Source organism: Galendromus occidentalis, unplaced genomic scaffold (assembly GCF_000255335.2).
Source record: "Galendromus occidentalis unplaced genomic scaffold, Mocc_1.1 scf7180000077086, whole genome shotgun sequence".
NCBI lineage: Eukaryota > Metazoa > Arthropoda > Arachnida > Mesostigmata > Phytoseiidae > Galendromus > Galendromus occidentalis.
In genome coordinates this window covers 1,650,691-1,672,671 of record NW_003805074.1, presented here as the reverse complement: position 1 = coordinate 1,672,671, position 21,981 = coordinate 1,650,691, and the positions used below count along the sequence as shown (strand labels likewise).

The window sequence follows — 21,981 nt, the reverse complement described above, 5'->3', positions numbered from 1 at the left end:
GGGTGAAATGTCCTTCGTGCTCTGAACGTAACAGGTGGAAGAGCAAATCAGTTTTTGAGATGGTTCTCTAGAACTCCTCCCTAACCGATGTTACCGATGTCCGAGACATCGACGCCGTTCTGAAATCCCAATATCGAAACAGCGCACATTCTTGGGAGAAAGGTTCAAGGCACGCCATTTGAAGTCCACCGCGCGAGATTAGACTCGATAAGATTTTTCAGTCCCGCGACTTCAATCAACGAGCTGCCATGTGGTGGTGACGCGTGAAAGTGGCCGTGGAATTGCATCCATGCTGAGTCAAAGCTCAACGGTAGTCTGTTTTCTCTCCCAATATCGATCGATCGGATTGTTCGATTTAACGGCGAATTCCCCCGAGCTGAGGAAAACTTAAAATAAATTCTCTAGCCTACCCTACTGACGGAGCAGTGAGGTAGCAGAGGGTGCTCTGAAGCGAGTTTACATCTCTGGTCGCTATACTCGATACATGTCAGAGACAAGGGATGATTCAAGCGATATTCGAGAGCTCAGGGAGACGATAGCGGGAGAAGGTCCGCCAAGCGGTCGCCAGACGCGTCCGGTGCCGTGATGCAAATGTACAGAGGCCATGGTGAAGCGAGCTCGTAAGAACGCGACGCCCCCTTTTCTTTCGATTTCTTGGCATACTGGTATTTCCAAGGTGATGATGAGTAGAGTCGGGACGTGGGAGCCTTCTCGTTCCGTCCGTCGAATCCTCGTGCCATTTGGGTAGCCGTACGCTTCGCGGGATCAGAAGATGAGCCGATCCTTCGAAGTCTAATAGAGTGGTGATAACCAAGAGGAAGACCGCTCCCAGATGCTCCCTGAGCTCCCAGATTCCCGGCTCTATGGGGATCGATTGTAGAGCAGTGTCGGAGGTGACGGTAGTCGGATCGGAAAAGCTTGAAAGCGCGACGTTGCACTTTGAACAAAAGCTTGCGCTGTCCCACAGAAGCCCCTACTCGATACGCTCTTCAAGCATAAAGTTTTGCTTCAAAACGTTGAAAGATGCGATCCAATGTTTGATGCTCCGCACCCCGAGCGCCTTCACGGACGTCAATCTGTCAGTCACGGGCCCATGTTGGACACTGCGTTCACGTGTAGGGCTGAATACGAGGAATGACTCCAACCGTGGCTTGAATTTCCATGAACCCTTTCCTGCATTTGAACTTCGATAATTTCGATTGTATCAGAAGGGCGGGCAGCTCGGAAACGATATGGGACGACTGGGCTTCTATCAAGCTAGAAAAGCTCTGAACCACGGGAATATTCAATTATCGCTCGAAACCGTCGTGTCAAGCGTTGAGTTTACGAATAAAAGGATTATCGAGTAAAGACCCAGTCGATTTGCGGGAATATCAGCCATGAGGGCTCCCTCAGACGCTCCCTCGGCCAGCGGGACAGTCGGCTCGGAGAAGAACGCTGTTGGAGTATCACCGGCATCAGGTTCTCTTCACGTGTCTTTGAGAAAGAGATTCCCCGTGATGGCATTTTCGCGTGACGTCTCTCTCGGCCACTTTCGAATCTCATTCAGTTTGGAGACAATGATCTTTCTCTAGAGTTTCGCTCGCTTCAATCCTTTCCCGGCCTCCTCCTCCTCTACAGGACCAATAAAAGCATTATTCAGGCTTTGATTCCACCGGTGCTGAGAGGACCAACTCGGGGAACCGACGGCAACCTCGATTCCTCTGGTAGCTCTACCGATCCATCAACACTAAGGTAATGAAATGTCTACTGCTCGTAAGCATCCTATTTCTTCGTGTCTGGGTGTCCATAAAGTTTAATCCGTTCCTAGGATGACGATCCCCAAAGAGATGGAGCAGCAACTGCTCTACCATATCGACCCATCGCTCCAGTACAGACCCGATCTCAATCCGACAGCATATCGCAAATACACCATCGACGCTGTGAGTATTCGGCACATAGAGTTCGAATCTGACTATCCGATATTCGATGGGAGCGAAGGCAGATCCGAATGGCCTCTTTTCCAGGAAGATCCGATCCAGAAGAGGGTCTTTGAAACATATCTAAAGATGCACACTTATCAAACCGTCGACTTCGTGCAGAAGAAACGCCAGCAATACGGTTCTTTCAACAAGGTGATCTTTCCGTTCCTGTGTACCTCATGAATGTGATATCGTGCATCGTGAATGTTTCAGGACTCTTCCGATCCCAGAGCAATTCCCATGTTCGAGCGCTTTCGCGTCGTATCTCCATCCGAGCTATAGATTCCAAACGCTCGTTTTTCCGATCACAGATCCGAATGCCCATCATGGCGGCCTTAGAGAAACTAAACGATCTTATTGACGAGTCCGATCCGGACGTCGACATGCCGAACATAGTCCATGCTTTCCAAACGGCAGAGGAAATCCGCGCGAAGCATCCCGACCAAGACTGGTTCCATCTAACTGGTCTCATCCATGATTTAGGTGAGCAGACGTTCGCCCTTCGAGCGCAAGAATGTTTCCCGTAGAGGGTCTTCTAGGTTTCTAAAGGAAGATTCTCCAAAAACTCCCATCCGATTCCAGGAAAAGTTATGGCTTTCTTCAATGAGCCACAATGGGCTGTCGTAGGCGACACATTCCCAGTAGGTTGTCGATTCGCCAAATCTATCGTTTACCGGGACTTCACCTTCATTCTGAACCCAGACTGTGAGAATGAAAAGTAAGTTACAGACGGAAGAAACCCTCATGAATGAGCGACCTTCCCTGTATGTATCTGATTTGAGGTTCGCTCATCTAATGCCAGGGGGAGCTCCAAGTTTCCTACTGTAAGAGATTTTTCTCCCCGATTGCAGGTTATCCACACCATTGGGCATGTACTACAGACACTGTGGTTTGGAGAATGTGCTCATGTCGTGGGGTCATGACGAATATATGCACATGGTGCTCAAGAACCATCCTGGGTGCACGTTGCCAGAAGAAGCTTTCTACGTCATCAGGTTCCACTCATTCTACCCGTGGCACACTGGTGAGTCCAAGATCAATTGAGGGAGGATTCCCGGATGCTGCACAGGGAGCTGCCGTGGACTCCAATAAGCGATAGATCGAGTCATGGTTTTCGTGTTATTCATGGTTCTCATTGTTATTTTATTTCCAGCTGGGGACTACGATTATCTATGCAACGACAAAGATCGAAAGATGATGAAATGGGTACAGGAGTTTAACAAGTTCGATCTGTACACGAAATCGGAGAACGTTCCAGACATCGATGAGTTGATGCCCTATTATCAGAAGCTCATTGACAAATACGTACCCGGCGACGTCGCCTTCTAGATTATAGTCTCTCCAGTTTTCTGTCTCGGAACGCGTCAGGTCATACATGTGTAGCACTTCGTCACCGGAGAGCGTCGATATCGAGGCGATCGAGCGGAGTGTCAAGAGCTGTGCCCTTGAGGGTCGAGGCTAATAATAGTTCTCCTTTGTACATATGAGAAAAATTTACGTAGAATCAAAGCATATAACGGCGATATGGTCACTGCGCGCCCGGGCTTTCGGAATCAGGCCGTTTTCGAATCCGATTAATAAAATAATATTTAAGGCCTCTCGCTGCAAGAAAAAAATTGATCGGATGAATATACAGACAGCTGAGGGCAGGATGATGAGTCTTCTCGTCGGCATGAGGAGATGGGTGATTCCCAGCGCTCCTTTCAAAATAGGTTTATCGATATCCATCCCCTCTATAGCCGACAACACAATCAACTAATCTGCGTGGTGTCTCTCGTTGTCTGATGGATAGAATCGTTCTCGTCTCCACAGTCGCAGGATGTCACTCGTGGTTCATGATGTTCACTGGAAGCTATCCAATCCGACAACGCGCGGTGCCTTGAAAATCGGTCCGATGATCCAGGCAGTCCGATTATGCGTCGAGAACACAATCGGCCTCCGTGGCATCCGGTTCACGGGGTACCAACCTATCTATTAACTCGTCGTGCTGAGCAGAAACTCAGCGAGACGTGTGAAGCTCAAGTTGCCCGGAGGAAATCGCGCCAGTACAATCAAAGCTCTAAAATACCAATCCACGCTCGACGTGAGCCATCTGTTCTCCAGAACCTGCACGGAGTACATATTGAGAAGATCCCTCAGTGTCGTTGACCACGGACATCGACTTAAAACAGGTAGGATCGACCCGATTGAAGAGGAATCGAGACCCCAATCACCATTCATCGGCTCCATCCCGCGATTTCTCTTGCCGCGATACGAAAACATCGCTTCACGGCTCTCGTTAGCTCAGCGAAGCTGAATGAGGCAATTCTCAAGGCTCTCCGATAGACTCGAAATCATCCTAGCCAGCTCAGGGGGCTCCTTGTAAATCTGCATGTGATCGACGTTTTGATTTCGACCAAGTCATATGGTTATACGGTTATACCTAATCATCAATGTCATCAACATATTAAATTACTGATTACTGATCAATCAATGAATATGGGCCTCATCGAGCTGCGGTTTGTGCTGGGTCTCTTTGAAAAGATAAGAAGTCGGCGATGGGAAGAGGTATAGAGGAGTCGTTGTAGAAGGCGGCTACATTTTAGGATCTGTGTCTCATCCTAGAGTTTCTGATCCCGCTCTTAACTTCTCCGCATCTTTGAACATTGTACCCGTTATCTACCAACGAATGAGCTATACAGACCCAGTTTGCAAATTCGGTGAGCAAAGCTTCGTAGAGACAAGGTCCTCGAAACTTGAGCTGTTCTCGTATCAGCCACGCAACTCGTTCAAGATCACCAGAGTAGATGCGCCATGACCATCCTCCGCGATATCGGGCAACGGAGCTCAATTATAAAGCCTTCCTTCCAAGAAACTCATCGGCAGCTCTTTCTCATCCCCAGAATTCGAGCCTCTGCTGTCAGTTCGATTCATCTTCAGATCGTAATCAATATCCCTGGTGAAATCTTCCTTTTCTTCTGATTTGCGACTCCACAATGGTTGCATTTGGTCGCGCCGAACCTTCGCACGAAGCGGGAATTATTTCTCCACCCTACGAGTCTGATAGGTGGAAACAGACTACGCACAAATTCTCGAGTCGTCATCTGGACGTCAGAAGCTCGTTTAGTGGAATCGTCCCCATACGGAAGGACCCATGGACACCACAATTCGCACATTCAGCCCCCGAATGACGGATGCACACGCCGGGGATCGCCGGATCTAGGATGATGGATCGCTCACCGCCGCGTTCAGAACCCCGGAGTTCAGCTCTGATTTCGGAGCTCATCCCCGCTCCCATCCTGAGGATTTCGAGCACAGGGAGTCAGGGGAATTCATGCTTTCGTGGGTCAAATCTGGGTGATATGGGCGGCATCGGAGGTTCCATTATTTCATCAATCGTCTCGGAGTGTTTCACTTCGATGCACGGGTACGTTTCGTGGAGTCAGCATCGGGGACAGCCCTTCTCTTCCACCAATCAACATGCGTATTCTCTAAGTTCGTCTTTCACGGCTATCCTTATCTTGATTCGGGGCCCGATTCTATCGTAGTGTAACGCTATCAGATCTCATCTTTTCCTGCCTTCGGCAATGTCACCATCGATAACTCGATGCACGCACTTGGAAAACTACATGCGCACAATTTCCACGAGCATATCGGTTTATATGCGATTCTCGCCAAGTAATGCGGCGTCCCGAGGTCTCCAAATCTGTATTGAAAGATTTTTGGAATCCTATTCGGATGCATCGGCCAGTGGAAAGACAACAGAGATACATTGTTGACAGTCCGCGGCGCGGAACTGCGCGCCTTATTTCTGCTCCACGGCTTCCGAGCCGGTCGACTTGTTCAAATTTTGTATACTTTTGAGCCAGACGTCAGTCGATTTCCGATATCTGCATCACAGTATGTCGCTGAAGGGAAGAAGACACTGATGCAAGAATATCCGCTAAGATTCCCCTATATCGGAGATACGGAAAATTACCCGGGGGGAACAAATGGCTCGTCGCGTTCAGGAGTTGTGCCTTCTCCAGCCTTGACCTCTCGAATGATTTGACTCACAGACGCCTAGTCTCTTCAAATAAAGGAGGGGCGAATGTGTGCCCCCCCCCCCGCCCCACCAATTCGTCCAGGATCCGCCACCTCGATCGTGAATCCATACGGAAAACCTATCAAGTACCGTAGAGTTCCGCGTGTAACGAAGCCTTGATCGCGGAGAAAAGTTCCGCGTATAACGAAGCCTTGATTGCGGAGAAAAGTTCCGCGTATAACGAACCTCCCGTGTGGCGAACCCCGCGTGTAACGAACCTCCCGTACAAAGAACTTTCCGTTTAACGAACCTCCCGTATAACGAACCTTTCTTATAACGTATAGAATGTGTGAAAGCGGTGAACCTCAACTATATGAGCACCTTGGCGGATTTATCCTCGACTGTGCTCGATAAAGCGACCTCTAAGTCTTCGGTTTCTAGATTGCAAAGGCTGGAAATCGACGATCGTTCACTATAAGCGAGGTTCTCTATACGGAAGGTTCCTCATACGCGGGGTCGTTATACGGTAGGTTCCTTATACATGAGGATCGTTATACACAGAACTTCAGGGTACAGGACAAGACTTGCGGGTTTGAAAAATATTGCGATTCTAGATAACGTAGAACTTCGAACCGAGAGAATCCAGCCAAAGAATTGGAACCTGAACAACGAGGTCACTTGACAACAAGCTCCGAGGAGACTCTGTTATGGATCTTTTGAGAAATTCCGAGCATGCGCGAACCACGATATGTTCTTCACTAAAGAGTCTCCGGTTTTCACGTGAATGTCTGCGCAGACTGATAAGACGTTTCAGGCTCGGGATCTCGAGGCCCCCGCAGCACGAATCACCTGCTCCTGACGAGTTTTCTAAAATAGCGTGCAGAATTAAACAAGTATTCGCGAAGTCTGATGCTGCTAAACTCCGCGGGCCATCAAACCTGCGGGTGACCATCTGGGAAAACGAGAGAGTCGGGATCGTACCGCCCGAGCGGAGAGTATCGTGTGATGAGTCCCGATTTCGATTCAGCTGTCGACTCTCGGGCGTGAAGACCCCCGAATATCAGCGTCCCGAATTCGAAAAACTGTAACAACGGAACATTGTGGAGCTATCAGCGCCGTGGTTCCGCTCATGTTCTCAGGTTTCTTCCGCGTATAGTTCAGATGATAGCTTCTCCCTCTCGGATGATTGCTTGCCGACGCGACTGCGATTCGCTCAAGAGATGGCTCTCTCGGTGAGGATCCGTTTCCTCCCACTGGACATTGGAATCGGAGTCGGAGATTGGTGAAGAGATCTCTTCAGCTTCGAGAGATCTCTTGGCTGACTGCGATCAGTTCGTTCCATCATCTCGGCCGAAGCCTGTTCGGCATCTACCGGCCGTTTTGGACTGATGATCGCCTCCATAAGAGATCTCTTCATACGCGCCTTGGAGAGATATCTTAACCAGTGCCGTACTTCGGCGCCAAGACCTTGCACGCCTGCAGTGGTCTTCCCCAGCTAGGCGCCAACGATACGTCATCAAGCGCTTATCTCTGGCAGATTGTATCAGATTATTCATCTGATTGTGTTCGGCGCGATCGAAAACATGGCTTAATGCACGCAGAAATGGACGGCCTTCTCGAAATCCTCTCCAAACGCCCTTGCCTCCTCTAATGAGAGCGCGTGTTCTTAAAAAGCCCGAAGCGAGTCGCTCCTGTCAAACTTTCCGTGTTCCCCACTGATCGACCCAATCATCTCCACGCCTTCGCAGGTGAGTGAGGTCGTTCACGGCTCAGACGGGAGACTCGAAACTCTTTGGGCTCAGCTGACCTGGTTTTGAATTTCGGAACTTCAGGATGTCGGCAACAGAGCTCGACCGGCAAGTGATCTACCACATCGACCCCTCCTTGGAATACCGGCCCGAAGATGCTTCTCAGAAGTTCCGTAACTACACCATCAACCCTGTAAGCCTCGCTCCTTAAATTCCCCGAGGTATTTCGACGCATTCGTGGAACTTCCGCGGAGCCAGGAGAGTTCCATCGATTATGGAAGTCATTGTTTCCGGTTTCAGGACGATCCCATTCAGAGGAGAGTTTTCGAGACCTATCTGAAGATGCATACCTACCAAACAGTGGACTTCGTGCAAGGGAAGCGCAAACAATACGGAGCGTTCGACAAAGTGAGTCTCTGTAGATATCTCCGATATCACGCTCTTTTCGCGAGGAGATAGCCCTTGACTAACGCCTGGGGTCGGTTGACAGATCCGAATGCCTATCATGGCAGCCCTCGAGAAGCTCAACGACCTCATCGATGAATCGGATCCTGACGTCGACATGCCAAACATTGTCCACGCTTTCCAAACTGCTGAAGAAATCCGTGCGAAACACCCTGACCAGGACTGGTTCCATCTGACAGGTCTCATACACGATCTAGGTGAGTCTTCGCTCCCAATCAGCCCGCGTGACTCGATGGAAAGATCGATTCGCTGGTTGCCAAGCGCTAGTGACAGTTCTCATCCAATGTTTCCCCACAGGAAAAGTGATGGCTTTCTTCAACGAGCCGCAATGGGCCGTAGTCGGCGACACATTCCCGGTGGGGTGTCAATTCGCGAAATCGATCGTGTACCGTGACTTCACGTTCGTTCTGAACCCAGACAACGAGAAAGAGGAGTAAGCGTTCGCAAAGATGGCTGGACTTGACCGTGAAGTCACGAAATCGGGCGATTAGAGACCGCAAGCTTCCCTGGAATATCAACGAATAATGATCGATCCTTGCAGGTACTCGACACCTACCGGCATGTATGAACGTCATTGCGGACTCGAGAACGTGCTGATGTCCTGGGGCCATGACGAGTACTTGCATATGGTCCTGAAAAATCACCCTGGATGCACTTTGCCTGAGGAGGCGTTTTATGTTATCAGATTCCACTCATTCTACCCATGGCACACCGGTGGGTACCTTCATTCATTCGACTTCGTCATACGCCAAATGGTCCTCAAACGAGCACCAACATGTCTGACTGTTGCGAATTTCCTCAGGTGGTGACTACGATCACTTATGCAACAGCAAAGATCGCGAGATGCTCAAATGGGTTCAAGAATTCAATAAGTTCGACTTGTACACTAAATCAGAGACCGTTCCTGACATCGAGAAGCTTGTTCCCTACTACCAAGGCCTCATCGACAAATACCTACCCGGAGATGTTTCGTTCTAGATGCTCTATTTCAAACTGATAGGTATGATCGTACGGCACAAGTAGGCAACCAATCATTGTACCCAATCATTGAATGAGAGTTTTTTTTATTAAATACAATATACCTCGGAAAACACTCCCGTTCTCTTCCTCGGAAAATATGTATCAGAGGGTCGCACCGAGTGGCTCTCGCATCTTTGTCGGGGAATGGCTCTCTCTCTCTCTCTCTCTCGTCCAAGGATCCAAGTGAATCGCGATGCCAATGAGAGTCGTGGTCCGAGCATCATTACAGCGGAAGTTTCGCAAGCGCAACAAATGAATGTGCGTCTCATCGGAATATTTTCGTCTGCGTCGAGCCAATCAGCGTGACAATTAGCTCGGTAAAGCTGAGCGCTATCGGTACAGGATCGCGACTTCGAACGGAAGAGGCTCAAGCTCCGAACGTACTTATTAGGATAGTCTCACTAGTCTGACTCCTCCCATTTCGCAGCAGAGTGCGCGAAATGTCAGCTTTCGACAGTAATCGGAGCTCTCATTCACATTTTCTATGTCTCTCTATCGTATCCTCTGTGTCGATCTATATCACCTCTGAAATGACCATTCTGGAGATTACGGCCTCGACGTTTCCTCCCATTATTTCGTCAGGCTCCGCTACCGAAAATCTTGCATGAAGGTCGGTGCACGATGACGGACATTGAGATTTGAGACAACGAATCCTACTCCGATTGAGCGGCCCCAAAGCTCACACCAGTCCGCCTTATAGCTCAACAGAAGACTCTGCGGTTCCACGGATCGCTCGAAGGAGCTCCGGCCACGAGCTTTCCAAAATTTCCCTTTATGTCAAGTGAACCCGTTGCGAATATTAAGAGCTGACTAAGTCGGGTCATTAGTTCACCCAGGGACAGGCTTTATCGCTCCACGCATTTTTGAATGGGGAAAAATTGGTTCGGAACGACATCCCCGCCAGTAGCAAAAGTTCTCAGAATCGGAGAGCTTCAATCATTCCCAGGTTTTTCCGTTGCGATTTTGAGCCTACCCAACATGAGTCTCCCGAGTCTTGCGATTGCGTAGGGTAACCTTGTGTCTTCCATACACGCTCGTCTCCGCAGACCTATCGCTCTTGCACTCTTCACTTGTACTCGTATCACCACAGTCACGATCCAATGCGCTAGCATCGTCGAGACCAGGAGGTGCCATCGAAGGAGCTTGTGGAACGTCACCGTCTCTTGAACTCGGTGGGTCAGATAGAATAGCGAACGGCTCTCATCTTCCCTGCCAAGCTTGAGCTCATGAATCCAATCTTCGATTGACGCGATAGCTCTCGGAGGGACAAACTTCAGGATAGCTGGCTCGCACCGACCACGAACGCTGTGTTGACTGAGTCGATCATCAGCTCGGATGCAAGAAGAAGGGTCTCTTGATCAGCTATCGATTCGGAATTGCGAATTTTGCTTCATTAAATGCCTTCCGATCAATTGTGATCCTTGAGGTATACATTATTCTATTGAGGTAAGAACCAATCGTCGAATAATTCGGAAAGACGGGCAGCTGAATAAAAGGTGTGACTCCCGATCGTAAGCCCATCAGCTCACATTTTTCTCTCCAGCAGCATGCGGACCTCCGTAAGTCTTCGAAAGCGTCCGACGAGGTGGTCGAGCTTCTGAAAAACGGTCTCTGTGTCGAGGAGTGAACGTTGAATAACGATTTGTTCATTTCGCTTAGGTTCTCCTAGCCGGGATCCTCGCTCACGTTCGGGCGGGCATTTTGGAATCACCCGGCTTGCTCAGTAAGTGGCCAGTGGAAGCCTCAGCCCTCCCTCCTGTCGTCGTGAGCCCTCAGAACCGAACTCCGAATAGGAAAGAACTCCGGATCATCACCCGGGTGCCTGTGGTGAAAGCAGGCTCCTCTTTGACAGTCAGTGGGCCGACTCAGCTAGTGCAAACGATACACAAAGTCCGCACGATTGATCAAGGAGGACGGATCATCATAAAGACCCTCGGATCTCCTCCCAAAGACGGGTATAAATCATCCGGATCATTCCTCGAAGTTCCCGTTCCGCAGCCGCTCGCGGAGGGTCCGAAATATGGGGTCCTGGCATCTCCCCCCACGATCTCGTCCTCTTTCAACGAGCTCATCACAACGCAGCTGGGCCCCTCAAGAACCTCAAGTCCTCGGGTGTACTTCGTCTCCTCCGCCCCTGTACGGGAGTACTCAGTGACTCCTCATGTCTACAAGCTCACCCTAGCTCGTGAAATTCCAATAGTCCTCCCTAACCCTAGGAGATTCACCGCAAACTCTCATTCCGGGGCTCACGAGCACGTGCCGCTTCCTCAGACCTTGATTTATCCTGCTCTGACTCAGACTCACGAGCACGTTTCAGTCGCTTCAGTGGACAGGAAAATCGAGGAAACGAATCTTCCTAAACCAGTTGTACCAAACGCCGCAAGCTCAATCGATTACCAGCGAGTCCCAGCTCTCCTTGCGAGAAACCACATTCCTTTTCCGCTGTTGCTCCAGACCCTACCGATTCACCGCGATCATGATCGGGGTCTCAGCCCTCCGGACATCGTTCCACCGTCAAACTTCTACCGCCTTGGCTGGTTTTGATTTCTAGTTTGATAGGTTTCTAGTTTGATTGTAACTGCAGAATCTGTAAACCTCCTCTGAGAGACCCCAGATTCCTGTACCCCCCAGGTTCCCTGGTGAGTGAGTCGCGGGCGATTCCTTGATTATGAAGCTACAGCCGAGGAGCTCTCTCGGTCACATAAAGTAATTCCGTCGCTCGAAATTAAGTCATTCCTTCCCTTTTTCTTCGACCCGAGTCCTCCCCGAGCTTTCGGAGAGCCACGACGACATCGCAGAATTTCAGTCTAGTAGAACGAGAAGTGAGAATGCTGTGATACCATCCGTAGAATTCCGAAACAGAGCGGGCGAGACGACAGATACAGATAATTTCGGGCGGACGGCGTGATGGGGTAGGGATATGCTTCGAGTGCTCCTCCAGTTCATTCAGTACGTATCTGGTGAAGGGAGGCTGCAGTAACATGGGCACATTCATTGACTGTCAGGAGGGCCGACTGAATACCACGAAGCAAGAAAAAGCGGTCCACTGAGCCCTGGTCTCTGTTCGGAAAAATTATGACTCTTATTCCGCTCGTGTCTGTCACTGGTTGCGTGTGCAAGAAGTTTGGCGCTCCAATGGCGAACGAAAGTTGTATAGTTAGAATATTCTCGGGGGAAGCCTGTCTTGATCGTGTTTCAATCGGATTTACAAGGCTGATCAAGGCTCGCTAGAAATTCAGCTTTTCGATAGGGCACGGGGGCATTTCTTCAGGGAAACAATGGGTCTGGGGAGAAAGCTTCCGGGATCACCGGTGTATTGGAACCCCCGGGACGTGAGACGGGGAAAATGACCACGATCGGGCGGCTTGATTTCTATGAACAGGAAAGCCGATCGGAGACCAGTTTCAGGATGAAACAATCATTCTAGACCCACGCGGAGGAATATCCAGGACTTCGAGAAGAGCCGAGCTGCTCGGCCGCTATCGCCCCGCTAGTCCGCCGTAGGCAAGGATCTCTCCTATCTCTCATCCGGAACAGAGGGTTCCACGAGAGGTGGTGGGAAATTTCCACAAAGATAGAGATCGGAGATCGAATGCACCGTGGATATCGTCTAGGTTGACATCATACCGCAGATGAGAGGCATACTTCCCACAGGACTTACGCATGAGAATCAAAATGATTGGAGAGATCTCCTCATGACGGCCACGATATCTTCCTCGAAGGCTCGAGCGGCGCCGCGCCATGCCGAGGGAAAGCATCGGAAATTGCCCATGCTCGTGTTTGAGGGATCCCTCACAACAAAAGAGAGATCTCTCGACTCTCACAATCAGTTGGACTCAAAAGCATACAAGTCGAAGTAGTTGTAAGCTATGGAAAGCTTCCCGATTCATCACCGAGATCGAATCAGAGAAGGACTGACAGCCTTCGAGGCGTGCTCAGAGCATGACTTCCGGAACACGACTCCGGTCGACCGGACAAATCTTCGTCCCCTAATTTTCGGGTTAAAGGTTCTGCCTCGCGCGATTATTTTCCATTGCGCTCGATGGGGATTGAGCTGGCCGGACCGGTTCGGGCTCAAACTATTTTCATGGAAGATGTCTCGTTCTCCGTAACTGTGCGGCATAATTTATTCTTCTCATTGTAGTTTCTGTTATCATCCTCAATCACCAACACTACGCAACAAACACACGAGTCTGGATCAAGAAGCGAGTTTCTATTGGGACAGCGATCACCTCAGTCGTTTTCAGGAACTTCTCGACCGTGCATGCGAGACTTTGTACAATAATGTTAATTTGTTTCATTTGGGGGTTTGTGTCTAGACGTCTAGACTCCAAATGGTTTCCGCGACGAGCTCCCTCTCCCCTCGCTCCTCGTCCCAGCCCTCCGCTTAGAGTTAAGGCTCTTCCTGCTGGAGCCTGCCTCGGTTCCAGGGGAACAGATCCCCGAGCGAGGGGTTCGAAAGTTCCGTGAAAGCGATAGAGAGAAATGGACATGTGGAGCGATAACACGGCACATTTCTTCGTCTTGTAAGTGACAGCAGAGAACGCTTTCAGAATGCAGGGTTCTTAGCGTAGACATTATTTGTTGTTCTCCTCCAGCCCATGGTTGATGTACAAACGACGGCAAATCTCGGGAAGCTCAGCGCGATGTCGAATGAGATACGTATATAAAATTATGCTTGTATTATTTTCCGAGTTGCAGTTCGCTCCCAGCACGATTATTCAGCTACCTAGCGACAGTATCACAAGTCGGTATCTCTCGTCGCTCGAGAGGACTAGATATACAGCGAATCTTAAGTTATCATCAACCTATTACATATGTTTTGACAGATCCTGACTCTCGTGGTTAGATTTCCATCGGTGAGCTCGTCGATGACGATCGGAGGGGACACCCTCGCTCATTCCCGTACTCGGAAAGCTCAAACAGCACATCGGTTGCCAGCCCGCAGGATCTCTTGAATCCGATCCGTCCGACCTGCTGTCGATACCTGGAGACTCTCGACGGGAGCTCCATGTCTGAATCACTCCAACGACGCTCGTCCTCTGAATGAATCTCGGCCCCGAGCTCGCAACTCAATCCTCTCTCTCAAGGGATCAAACTAACAAAGAAGGCTCTGAGTAAGTTCGCGGCAGCGGCAACCGGACTTTGTTGTGCAACAGCGACTGCGCCTGTGGCCCCGGTCGTTGCACCAGCCGCTGGCGGTGGGGCGTTTTCTCCGTCCATCGCTGCTTGGAGTCTATCGATATCTGTGGGAAAAAATTGTCGAGTCAAGATCAAAACTATGAGCGGCCAGACCGAAATTGAAATACGGAGTTCATTCATGAGAGATGGAAAAACCATGAGTGAGGAACCATTCCATAATTTCCCAAATCTTTCTCTACTCATGACTTCACGAACCTTCTCGATCCCGTGCGGCGGCTGGTTGGTTCACCGCAGGATCACCTCCCATCGGAGGGTTGTTTGCCGCTGCCGCAGCCGCATTGCCGGCGTTGGCCGCCACGGCGTTCGCTTGGTCCTGCAATCCTGCTCGGATTTGCTGGTAGAAGAAGAAGAGCAGTCCGAGACCTGATACCAGGATGAGCTTCTCCACCGAGGAGTAGAAGTATACCAGCATCCCCAAAAAAATGATTCGTGCCGCCAAGTAGATGTAATCGTCCCATTCGCGGATGTTTTCGTCCTGGAAGCTCCTTCACCTTCAGTATCCATTGATCCGTACGATTGAGGCGAAAGTGAACATATTGCCGGAGTAAGAGAATCGGTAGAGGAAACTCCCGGAAAAAACGCTCACCTCGTCCATATTATTGTTGTTATTGTTGTTAGCGTTATTGTTGTTGTTGAGGTTGTTGTTGGCGTTGAAATTGTGGTTATTGTTGTTGTTGTCATTGTTTGCTTCGGGCAGAGTGAAATTTTGTTGATTCAGGAGAGGAATGTAGGCGTTTTGCCAGTATTGCAGCTGCTCGGGTCCCATCGCCGCTGTGGTGAATCGACGAGGATTGAACACATAGCTCGCCGCGGACGGCGTGCTTCTCCCACTCAGAGCCGCTTGATGATGAAGAAGGAGGTGCTGATAGTACTGCGCGTACATATGCTGCATCGCGAGGATGTGCGCGGAGTAAGACACCGAATTTGAGACGAAGTCACACTGGATCCGAGGAAACCGGTAGCGAATCCCTGGAGATTCCGGAGAGATAAAACGAATCAATCCCGACTCAATCAGTCGTCCAATGGAGATCATCGCAGGGATAATTACGTCCTCGAACGTCTGAGAATGAACCTACCGTTTGGCTGCTCAACCGACGTCGATTGGTAGCTTGAGAACTCGGTGGAGAATGTTTCATTTTGATTTGTTTGAGGCGAGCTGCGATTACCGTTGGGCGATGCCCCGACGTTTGGAGCTCGTCTGGTCTCCGGTGCGTTTTTCGGAGATCGACACACCAAGTGGACAGTGTGCCTCGAAGGTGAAACACCCTCGTGCCGGAGTACCTCCCGCAATACAGCTTCATCCTCGAGGAGCTGGCCGGAGTAGATTAGTTTCTGATCAGCAGGAGCCTGCGGACGAGGGACGAATCAGATAAATCGTTCCCATGAGAAAATCCGAAGTCGATTCGTGGCTTTCGCGCATCTCTAGCTCCCTTCATGAGGGTCATGATGGGATTCTCATGCGGAATCGGATTTGATCGGTAGCCAGGGATCTCACCGGGTTGCCTTGGTATTTTTCTTGGAGATGTTCCTTGAGTCTTAGGACGTTCCACGTCTCTGGACACGTGACTTCGAAATCTTGTGTTTCCTGATTTGGAGCTCGAACCACCACTACCAAATTGCCGTCCGCAGGTGGGGCTGCCTCAGCCATTCTGATACTGGTGGAGTTCGATAAATTCTGTAACGAGCGTAGATTTTGAACAACGTTATCTTAAAGAAAAGAATTTTGTTTCGGGCGACATCAGCTCACGGGAGCTTTTCAAAGCAATGTATAAACCAAGAAACGGGGAGCTGGCTCGAAGCGAGCATGAACGTATCGGGGAGCAAGCATGAGATTGAGTCGATCGCGCCAGATTTCCAACTTGATCCGGTGACGAAGTCAATCAGAATGCGCGCGTTAGAACGCTCCCGACTCCCGAGAGGTCACAGTCACAGATATACGGTGCCATGTTTGGAGATCTGATATGTTTATTCGAGTCTGAACGTTTTTCATTTCCGGAGAGACCGAGTGTGCGGATCGCAGTCCAGAAAGGAATCGGGTCGACTCAAGTCACCGGCAGACACGATAATATCGAGACGAGCGAAGGAGAAGATATTATGTGATTCTTTGCGACATGTCTTTGGGACATCGCGAATTTCAGATTTTGAGACCCTCAAAGCCGTTTCCGACGGAGCAAAGCTGCTCCGCCCCACCGTTAATGGATTCGGAATGACATTAAAACCATCCGGGTGAGTAGCTGTTGTCAAGGTAGAAAAGCATGTGTAATACGTCATCTTTACAGAATCAAAAGAGGGACGTCGCTCGCGGCAACTCTGGACGGTCCGGCCAAGCATACAATCAGCAGGCACAAAGGATGGGATCTTCTCGTGGCTGCACCGAACCTGCCAGAGGCGGCACCGAGAGGAAAAGGAGTTTCGAGAAGGAGCTCCGAAACACCTCAGAGAGATCTACGGAAACTTTCCCGGTTCCCGATAAAACAAGGGATCCGATATCCATTATTGGGCTCGAAGCCCCGCGAATCCGACCAACGGCCCCGCAGCATTCCACTGACGGGGAGTGTGATCGTTTCCCAAGACGATCATCATCGGCTCGTAATAGACTGGACTTCTTATCATTTCCAAGAATGATTTTCGGTGTCGATATCAGATTCTCTGGTTGGTGTCGAATCGGGAGATAAAAGTGGTTCCCGGACGTCAAAATGGGCGATCCTCAGTGATTCTTATGAGATGACGTTTCCTAGTGCTCCGTTTTCCACAGAGGGTACACAAAGACACGAAAGAGGAGGGACCGCCGCAGCGAAACTCCCGTTCTATTTCCAATAAGATAATTTCGCTGCCAACTTACGGAAATTCGATATATCGAGCTTCTTGGCACTTTTCCTCTCTTGTGCTTATCACTTCCACTGCGGGTCGTTGTTCGCTATTAGAGTTGGAATGGTCGTGTGTATCGAGGAATCAAGACCAACAAACGAATGCTGCATCAACAGCAGCAGCAGTCAGCAGCTGAGTGGTCGTCTGCTATTCTCCGTAAACACAGTTGGCATTCGGCGATTGGTCCGTTCTTTCAGCGGAACAGGCGCACGGCCGGCTACCCAACCGGTCGACTACGTCGACAATGACCGTCTTACGCTCGAATGTATCAAGGAAACTCTCAGGAAGGGATCATCGAGTCTTTATCGCTATATCGTTATGCTTTCTCTAGAACTTTCCTCTCTCAGTTAGAGGAAACAGCGCTTCGTTCCTGTCGAACGTTCGGCGGCGGCATTGGTGGCAGTCGTAGCGGAATTGCCGCCGAACTGCCGACCAGGGGCTTTTCTCTCCGGAAAGCGGAAATCGGTACAGTTATTCGCAGAGGAGTTCCTGTAGCTAAGCTTGCCATTTTGCCCTAAGGAATCCCACAATATAGTACTAGATGTCTCGAGTTCTGTCTCGGGCGAAGATGAATAATCCAGCAAAAAGCGTCTCATATATGAATGATTCATAGAAAACACAGCAGTGATGGATGGAGCCCCGAAAGTTATCATCCCACGGCGATTCGGGTGAGGCAATCGAGGGAGAGAGCCCCTATGCTTCTTTTTTTCATTGAACAACACTCAAGTAGCTCTCAGAGGAAGGGAGAGTCGTGAGGTAATCCGGCCTCCATTCAGAACTTGATTGCTCGAAATAATTTCGTCAGGATCATCGATCCCAAGACATCATCACGTGCTTACGCTCGGAAACTCGGGATAACATCAGGTCAAACGTAGGGCTCATAATGGGTTCGCCGCGCTCATCCTGAATGACTCGAACGTGTCGAGTGCGTCACTCGAGGGAGAGTTGGAGAGCTTCCATTTGCCTTTGTCAAGCGAGCTGGATGGAAAAAGAGGTAGACTCTTTGAGAGGTTTCGAAAAAACTAAATCCTTTTGCCGGACCTCCTCTCGTGATTCGCGATCATCGACGGGGTCCTCTCCGAGCTGAGGAGCGATCTGCGAGTTGACAGATGCAAGCGTTTACACGCTGGGTGTCGCCAATCCTTCGATAAGCTCCGAAGTCCTGCTTGCGGTACCTTACCCATCGTGGGACGAAGATTCGTCCGCGGTTTCCCTCGTAGCGACTACAGTGCTCCTCGCAGATCGTCTCATTGCCTGATATGACCTTGATAACACGCTTCACCAACTGTCGAGTGCTCCGGAATGGTAAGCTCATCCGGGACGACCTTTACGTACGGGACGGTAAAATCATCGATTACATGCAGGTAAGACGCAGGAAAAATGTTTATCTGTTTCCCCTAAAAATTCTGGAGAGCCCCGCTGTCGAGCGGAGCTGTCGAATGAGGCAATGCGCACCAAAATACGCACTCGTCGGCCGGCCTTGATCGAACCGCTCTCGCTGGGCCGCACTGACATCGGAACCCATACCCACGCATAGAACATTTCAGATATTCTACGAGGAAAGACGGAAGTGTGATATAGCGCTCGATTGTAAAGGGAGAATAATCGCTCCTGGTTTCATTGACTTACAAATAAACGGTATGTGTCGAACATCCTCTCGCGTAGGATGCATCTCAACTTCGCGATCCAGGCGATTAGCCTCAGAAATTCACCTCAGGATCATTCTGACCGCTCTCGCCGCGGAGCGTTGCGGTGTGTAGAGGGAAGTTAAAAGCTACATGTACTCATTACCTCTCTAACCAGGAGGCTTCGGCTATGATTTCTCGCATGACTGCGAAAAAATCGAGTCGGCTGTTCGTGAAGTTGCACAGAGACTTCTATCTTCTGGGGTGATCGGTTTTTGCCCCACGCTGGTCACCTCCGACCCCGCAGTTTATCCCGAAGTTTTGAAGAAGATCAGGAAGGAGACCGGAGGGAAACATGGAGCGGCTATTTTAGGTTGCCTTTTCGAATTTCGAGAACAGTTGTAAACGCAAGTTGCTAATTCATCGGATCCTTCCTTCCTGGAACGATCGCCTTCCATTGGAGTTTTACAAGGTCGCTCTCTGCCGTCGAAGGTCTGCACCTTGAAGGACCATTCATAGCCATGGACAAGAGGGGCGCTCATAATCCATCATACGTCCGAACCTTGGAAAATGGAGTTTGTGACTTGACGGACGTTTACGGTAACGATCTGTCATCGGTGGCGATCGTGACCCTGGCTCCCGAGTTGGATATTCGTAGGGAAGTGATCAAATATCTGTCGAGTCGAGGTATATGACCCTCCACCGAACATTGCTTATAATATGTCGCTCATCTTTCCGATATTCGGAGCGATATTGCTCCTCGCTAGTACCTTCCTGTCTTCGCTATAGGCGTTCGCGTGGCGTTGGGTCACTCGACGGCCAGCTTGAGAGATGCGGAGATTGGCGCTTCAAACGGAGCGTCCCTGATCACACACTTGTTCAACGCGATGCCTCTCGTAAGCATGAACGACGACGGGCATCGATTAGAGGGAAAGTAGCGGAGCAGAGGATGAAGGATGCTTTTTCAATCATTGCAGTTCCATCATCGGGACCCGGGTGTAGTCGGTCTGCTCACATCGGAGGTTTCGCCTAGGCCTCTCTTCTACGGAATAATAGCTGACGGTGTTCACACGCATTTTGAAACATTACGTATCGCCCACCGGATAAATCCACAGAACCTCGTCCTCGTGACCGACGCAATTAGCGCGATGGGACTTGAAAACGGCAAACATTTCATAGGTGGGATCTCATCCGCCAGGACTCGGAAAATTATCGAAAGCTGCTCGACGAGATTAAAAATATCAGATTCTTCGGTAGCAGCGAATCTCAATCCTAATCCGTTCCCATGTCAGGCGATATGCAGGTCGTCATCGAGGGAAAGCGAGCGACTATTGACGGAACTAGCACATTGTGCGGGTGCGTCAGTAGCCTTGATTTCTGCGTTAGGCAGTTCCACGCTGCGAGTGGCTGCTCGATCGAGGAAGCTCTTGAAGCGGCGTCGCTCCATCCTGCACAGGTATATTATCAGCAGAAGCAGACAAAGTATTCCGAAGAGCAGTCCGAGAACCTGCTTCGGTCATCCAACGAGAGAGCGGATCTTGAATCTTCAGGATACGCTTCTTTCCGAATTTTCAGGCTCTGGGTTTGGCAAACAAGGGGTCCCTGGATGTAGGTTCCGATGCGGATTTCGTGATAGTCAACGACGACATCCAGATACAGTCTACTTGGATCGCGGGAGAAATGGTGTATTCACTCTGAGAATGAGGTCAAGGGTCTCATACAGCAGCAGAGACAGAGGGTGCCGTGGTTCGATTTCTCGAATAAAGAGACAAGGTTCTGCATACTGCTACGACCTGAATTTTTTCGAGCGACCGCTACGGCGGCGGGGCAAACGTGCAGTTTTGTCGCTGAATTCGTCAGAACATCTGATGTTGGATCGGGTGCTGCCTTACCCCCGAAGTCGAAGAAAGTCGGGCCTCTGGATTTCCAACAAGACTCCGCGACACATCGCGGGTGCATCTGACAATGAGAGAAGCAAACAGGATCATTCCGACGCACGCGGGCGGTCGTGAGCGAGACACGAGCGAATCCACGAAAGCAAACGAGAGAAGCCGCAGAAGTGTTCTTTGGAACAGCACTCGTTGACGGAACCATACTTCGAACTTCGCTTACTTCGGTTCCCGCCTATCAGGATTCTTGAGCCTCTAAAGTTTCGGAGCGTATGTCCGCTCGTTCCGAATTGAGCACGCGTCGCTGGAAAATCGCGACGGGGCCGATGCCCTGGGAGAACCTTGAATAACATGTTTTTCCTTCGCGAACGTGAGCTCGCCACGGGACGAGAGGATCTTCTATGCTTGATTTCTCCGCATTACTGCAGGAATATGGTCGGGTCATACCCTCGAAGAGAATGCACATCGTGGAGTCATGCTCCGCATCGGCGCTCGGAAGGATATTCCGATATCTCATCAACCGATTCGAAGCAAGGACGGACTCCTTCGAGAAAAATACACGTTGGCGATATCCGCCACCCACCAGTATAGCTCCGTGATTCTGGTACCTTCGAACTCCGGAGCCTCATGCGACGCGAACCAAGGAAGAGGAAAATTCGGGAAGTTCCGCGTTATCCGAATTGGCGATTCTACCTCCACCGAAATATCATGGTAGCTTCGATACCAAGCACGGAGAGCCAGAAAAGAGCCCTAGTTGAATTAAGGAGAAGTCGAGCAGACGATACATTCATACACTCACTCAAACCATAATTCTAGCTCGCCGGAACTCTTGGATACAGGAAAAGCTGTGTGACGAATAACATGTTCTCCGGTGAACTTAATCAGATGCTCACCGTACAACGCTCAAGGGAGAAAATTCCCCCTACGGCCATCTGGACGGTCTCAAATATGCGGTGTTTCCGAGTCTATAAGCAATAATTTCATTCATCCATATCGCTCTCCCCGGCAGCTGTTCACGACTGGACCGAAGGTCCTGTTGTATAAGTTAGCATTCTGCGTGAATAAGAATAGTTCGTTTATTGGAAATAATGAGCCTTCTACTGAACCAGCTGGATAGAAAAGTAGAACAGCATCGTGAGAATGTTTTCCGATAAGCCTGATAAATTACTCTCGCTTGGTCTACTCGACATTCCGATAGCC

At 50.1% G+C, this 21,981-nt stretch overlaps 4 protein-coding genes across 4 annotated transcripts; 3 read left to right on the top strand and 1 right to left on the bottom strand.

Moving 5' to 3' along the window:
- Nucleotides 1-1,659: 1,659 nt before the first annotated feature.
- Nucleotides 1,660-3,577, top strand: LOC100906152 (inositol oxygenase). Its single transcript, XM_003740738.2, has 7 exons — nt 1,660-1,734; nt 1,811-1,922; nt 2,007-2,114; nt 2,273-2,444; nt 2,544-2,679; nt 2,813-2,985; nt 3,115-3,577. Exons 2-7 carry the CDS (start codon nt 1,812-1,814, stop codon nt 3,288-3,290), a joined length of 876 nt encoding a protein of 291 aa, XP_003740786.1. The 5' UTR covers nt 1,660-1,734; nt 1,811; the 3' UTR covers nt 3,291-3,577.
- A 4,083-nt stretch (nt 3,578-7,660) lies between these two features.
- On the top strand, nt 7,661-9,268 carry LOC100906005 (inositol oxygenase). Its single transcript, XM_003740737.1, has 7 exons — nt 7,661-7,712; nt 7,797-7,905; nt 8,013-8,120; nt 8,203-8,374; nt 8,475-8,610; nt 8,719-8,891; nt 8,980-9,268. Exons 2-7 carry the CDS (start codon nt 7,798-7,800, stop codon nt 9,153-9,155), a joined length of 873 nt encoding a protein of 290 aa, XP_003740785.1. The 5' UTR covers nt 7,661-7,712; nt 7,797; the 3' UTR covers nt 9,156-9,268.
- A 4,978-nt stretch (nt 9,269-14,246) lies between these two features.
- Nucleotides 14,247-16,047, bottom strand: Herp (Homocysteine-induced endoplasmic reticulum protein). The gene is made up of 5 exons (XM_003740815.1): nt 15,895-16,047; nt 15,476-15,746; nt 14,986-15,368; nt 14,595-14,874; nt 14,247-14,443 (listed from the first exon to the last, which is right to left on the bottom strand). The coding sequence occupies exons 1-5, from the start codon at nt 16,045-16,047 to the stop codon at nt 14,283-14,285; spliced, it is 1,248 nt and encodes a 415-aa protein (XP_003740863.1). The 3' UTR covers nt 14,247-14,282.
- Nucleotides 16,048-18,358: 2,311 nt separating this feature from the next.
- On the top strand, nt 18,359-20,670 carry LOC100905857 (N-acetylglucosamine-6-phosphate deacetylase). Its single transcript, XM_003740736.2, has 8 exons — nt 18,359-18,631; nt 18,815-18,905; nt 19,071-19,265; nt 19,385-19,579; nt 19,682-19,788; nt 19,870-20,071; nt 20,185-20,348; nt 20,468-20,670. Exons 1-8 carry the CDS (start codon nt 18,527-18,529, stop codon nt 20,588-20,590), a joined length of 1,182 nt encoding a protein of 393 aa, XP_003740784.1. The 5' UTR covers nt 18,359-18,526; the 3' UTR covers nt 20,591-20,670.
- The last annotated feature ends 1,311 nt before the right edge of the window (nt 20,671-21,981 follow it).

Coding starts and splice junctions, on each gene's coding strand:
- LOC100905857 (XM_003740736.2), top strand. CDS start 18,527: ATGACCTTGATAACACGCTTCACCAACTGTCGAGTGCTCCGGAATGGT. Junction 18,632..18,814: donor AAATCATCGATTACATGCAG/GTAAGACGCAGG, acceptor AGAACATTTCAG/ATATTCTACGAGGAAAGACG. Junction 19,580..19,681: donor CAAATATCTGTCGAGTCGAG/GTATATGACCCT, acceptor TCTTCGCTATAG/GCGTTCGCGTGGCGTTGGGT.
- LOC100906152 (XM_003740738.2), top strand. CDS start 1,812: ATGACGATCCCCAAAGAGATGGAGCAGCAACTGCTCTACCATATCGAC. Junction 2,115..2,272: donor AATACGGTTCTTTCAACAAG/GTGATCTTTCCG, acceptor TTCCGATCACAG/ATCCGAATGCCCATCATGGC. Junction 2,680..2,812: donor CCAGACTGTGAGAATGAAAA/GTAAGTTACAGA, acceptor CCCCGATTGCAG/GTTATCCACACCATTGGGCA.
- LOC100906005 (XM_003740737.1), top strand. CDS start 7,798: ATGTCGGCAACAGAGCTCGACCGGCAAGTGATCTACCACATCGACCCC. Junction 8,375..8,474: donor AGGTCTCATACACGATCTAG/GTGAGTCTTCGC, acceptor GTTTCCCCACAG/GAAAAGTGATGGCTTTCTTC. Junction 8,611..8,718: donor CCAGACAACGAGAAAGAGGA/GTAAGCGTTCGC, acceptor CGATCCTTGCAG/GTACTCGACACCTACCGGCA.
- Herp (XM_003740815.1), bottom strand. CDS start 16,047: ATGGCTGAGGCAGCCCCACCTGCGGACGGCAATTTGGTAGTGGTGGTT. Junction 14,875..14,985: donor ACAACAATAATATGGACGAG/GTGAGCGTTTTT, acceptor AGGAGCTTCCAG/GACGAAAACATCCGCGAATG. Junction 14,444..14,594: donor CGCCGCACGGGATCGAGAAG/GTTCGTGAAGTC, acceptor TTTTTCCCACAG/ATATCGATAGACTCCAAGCA.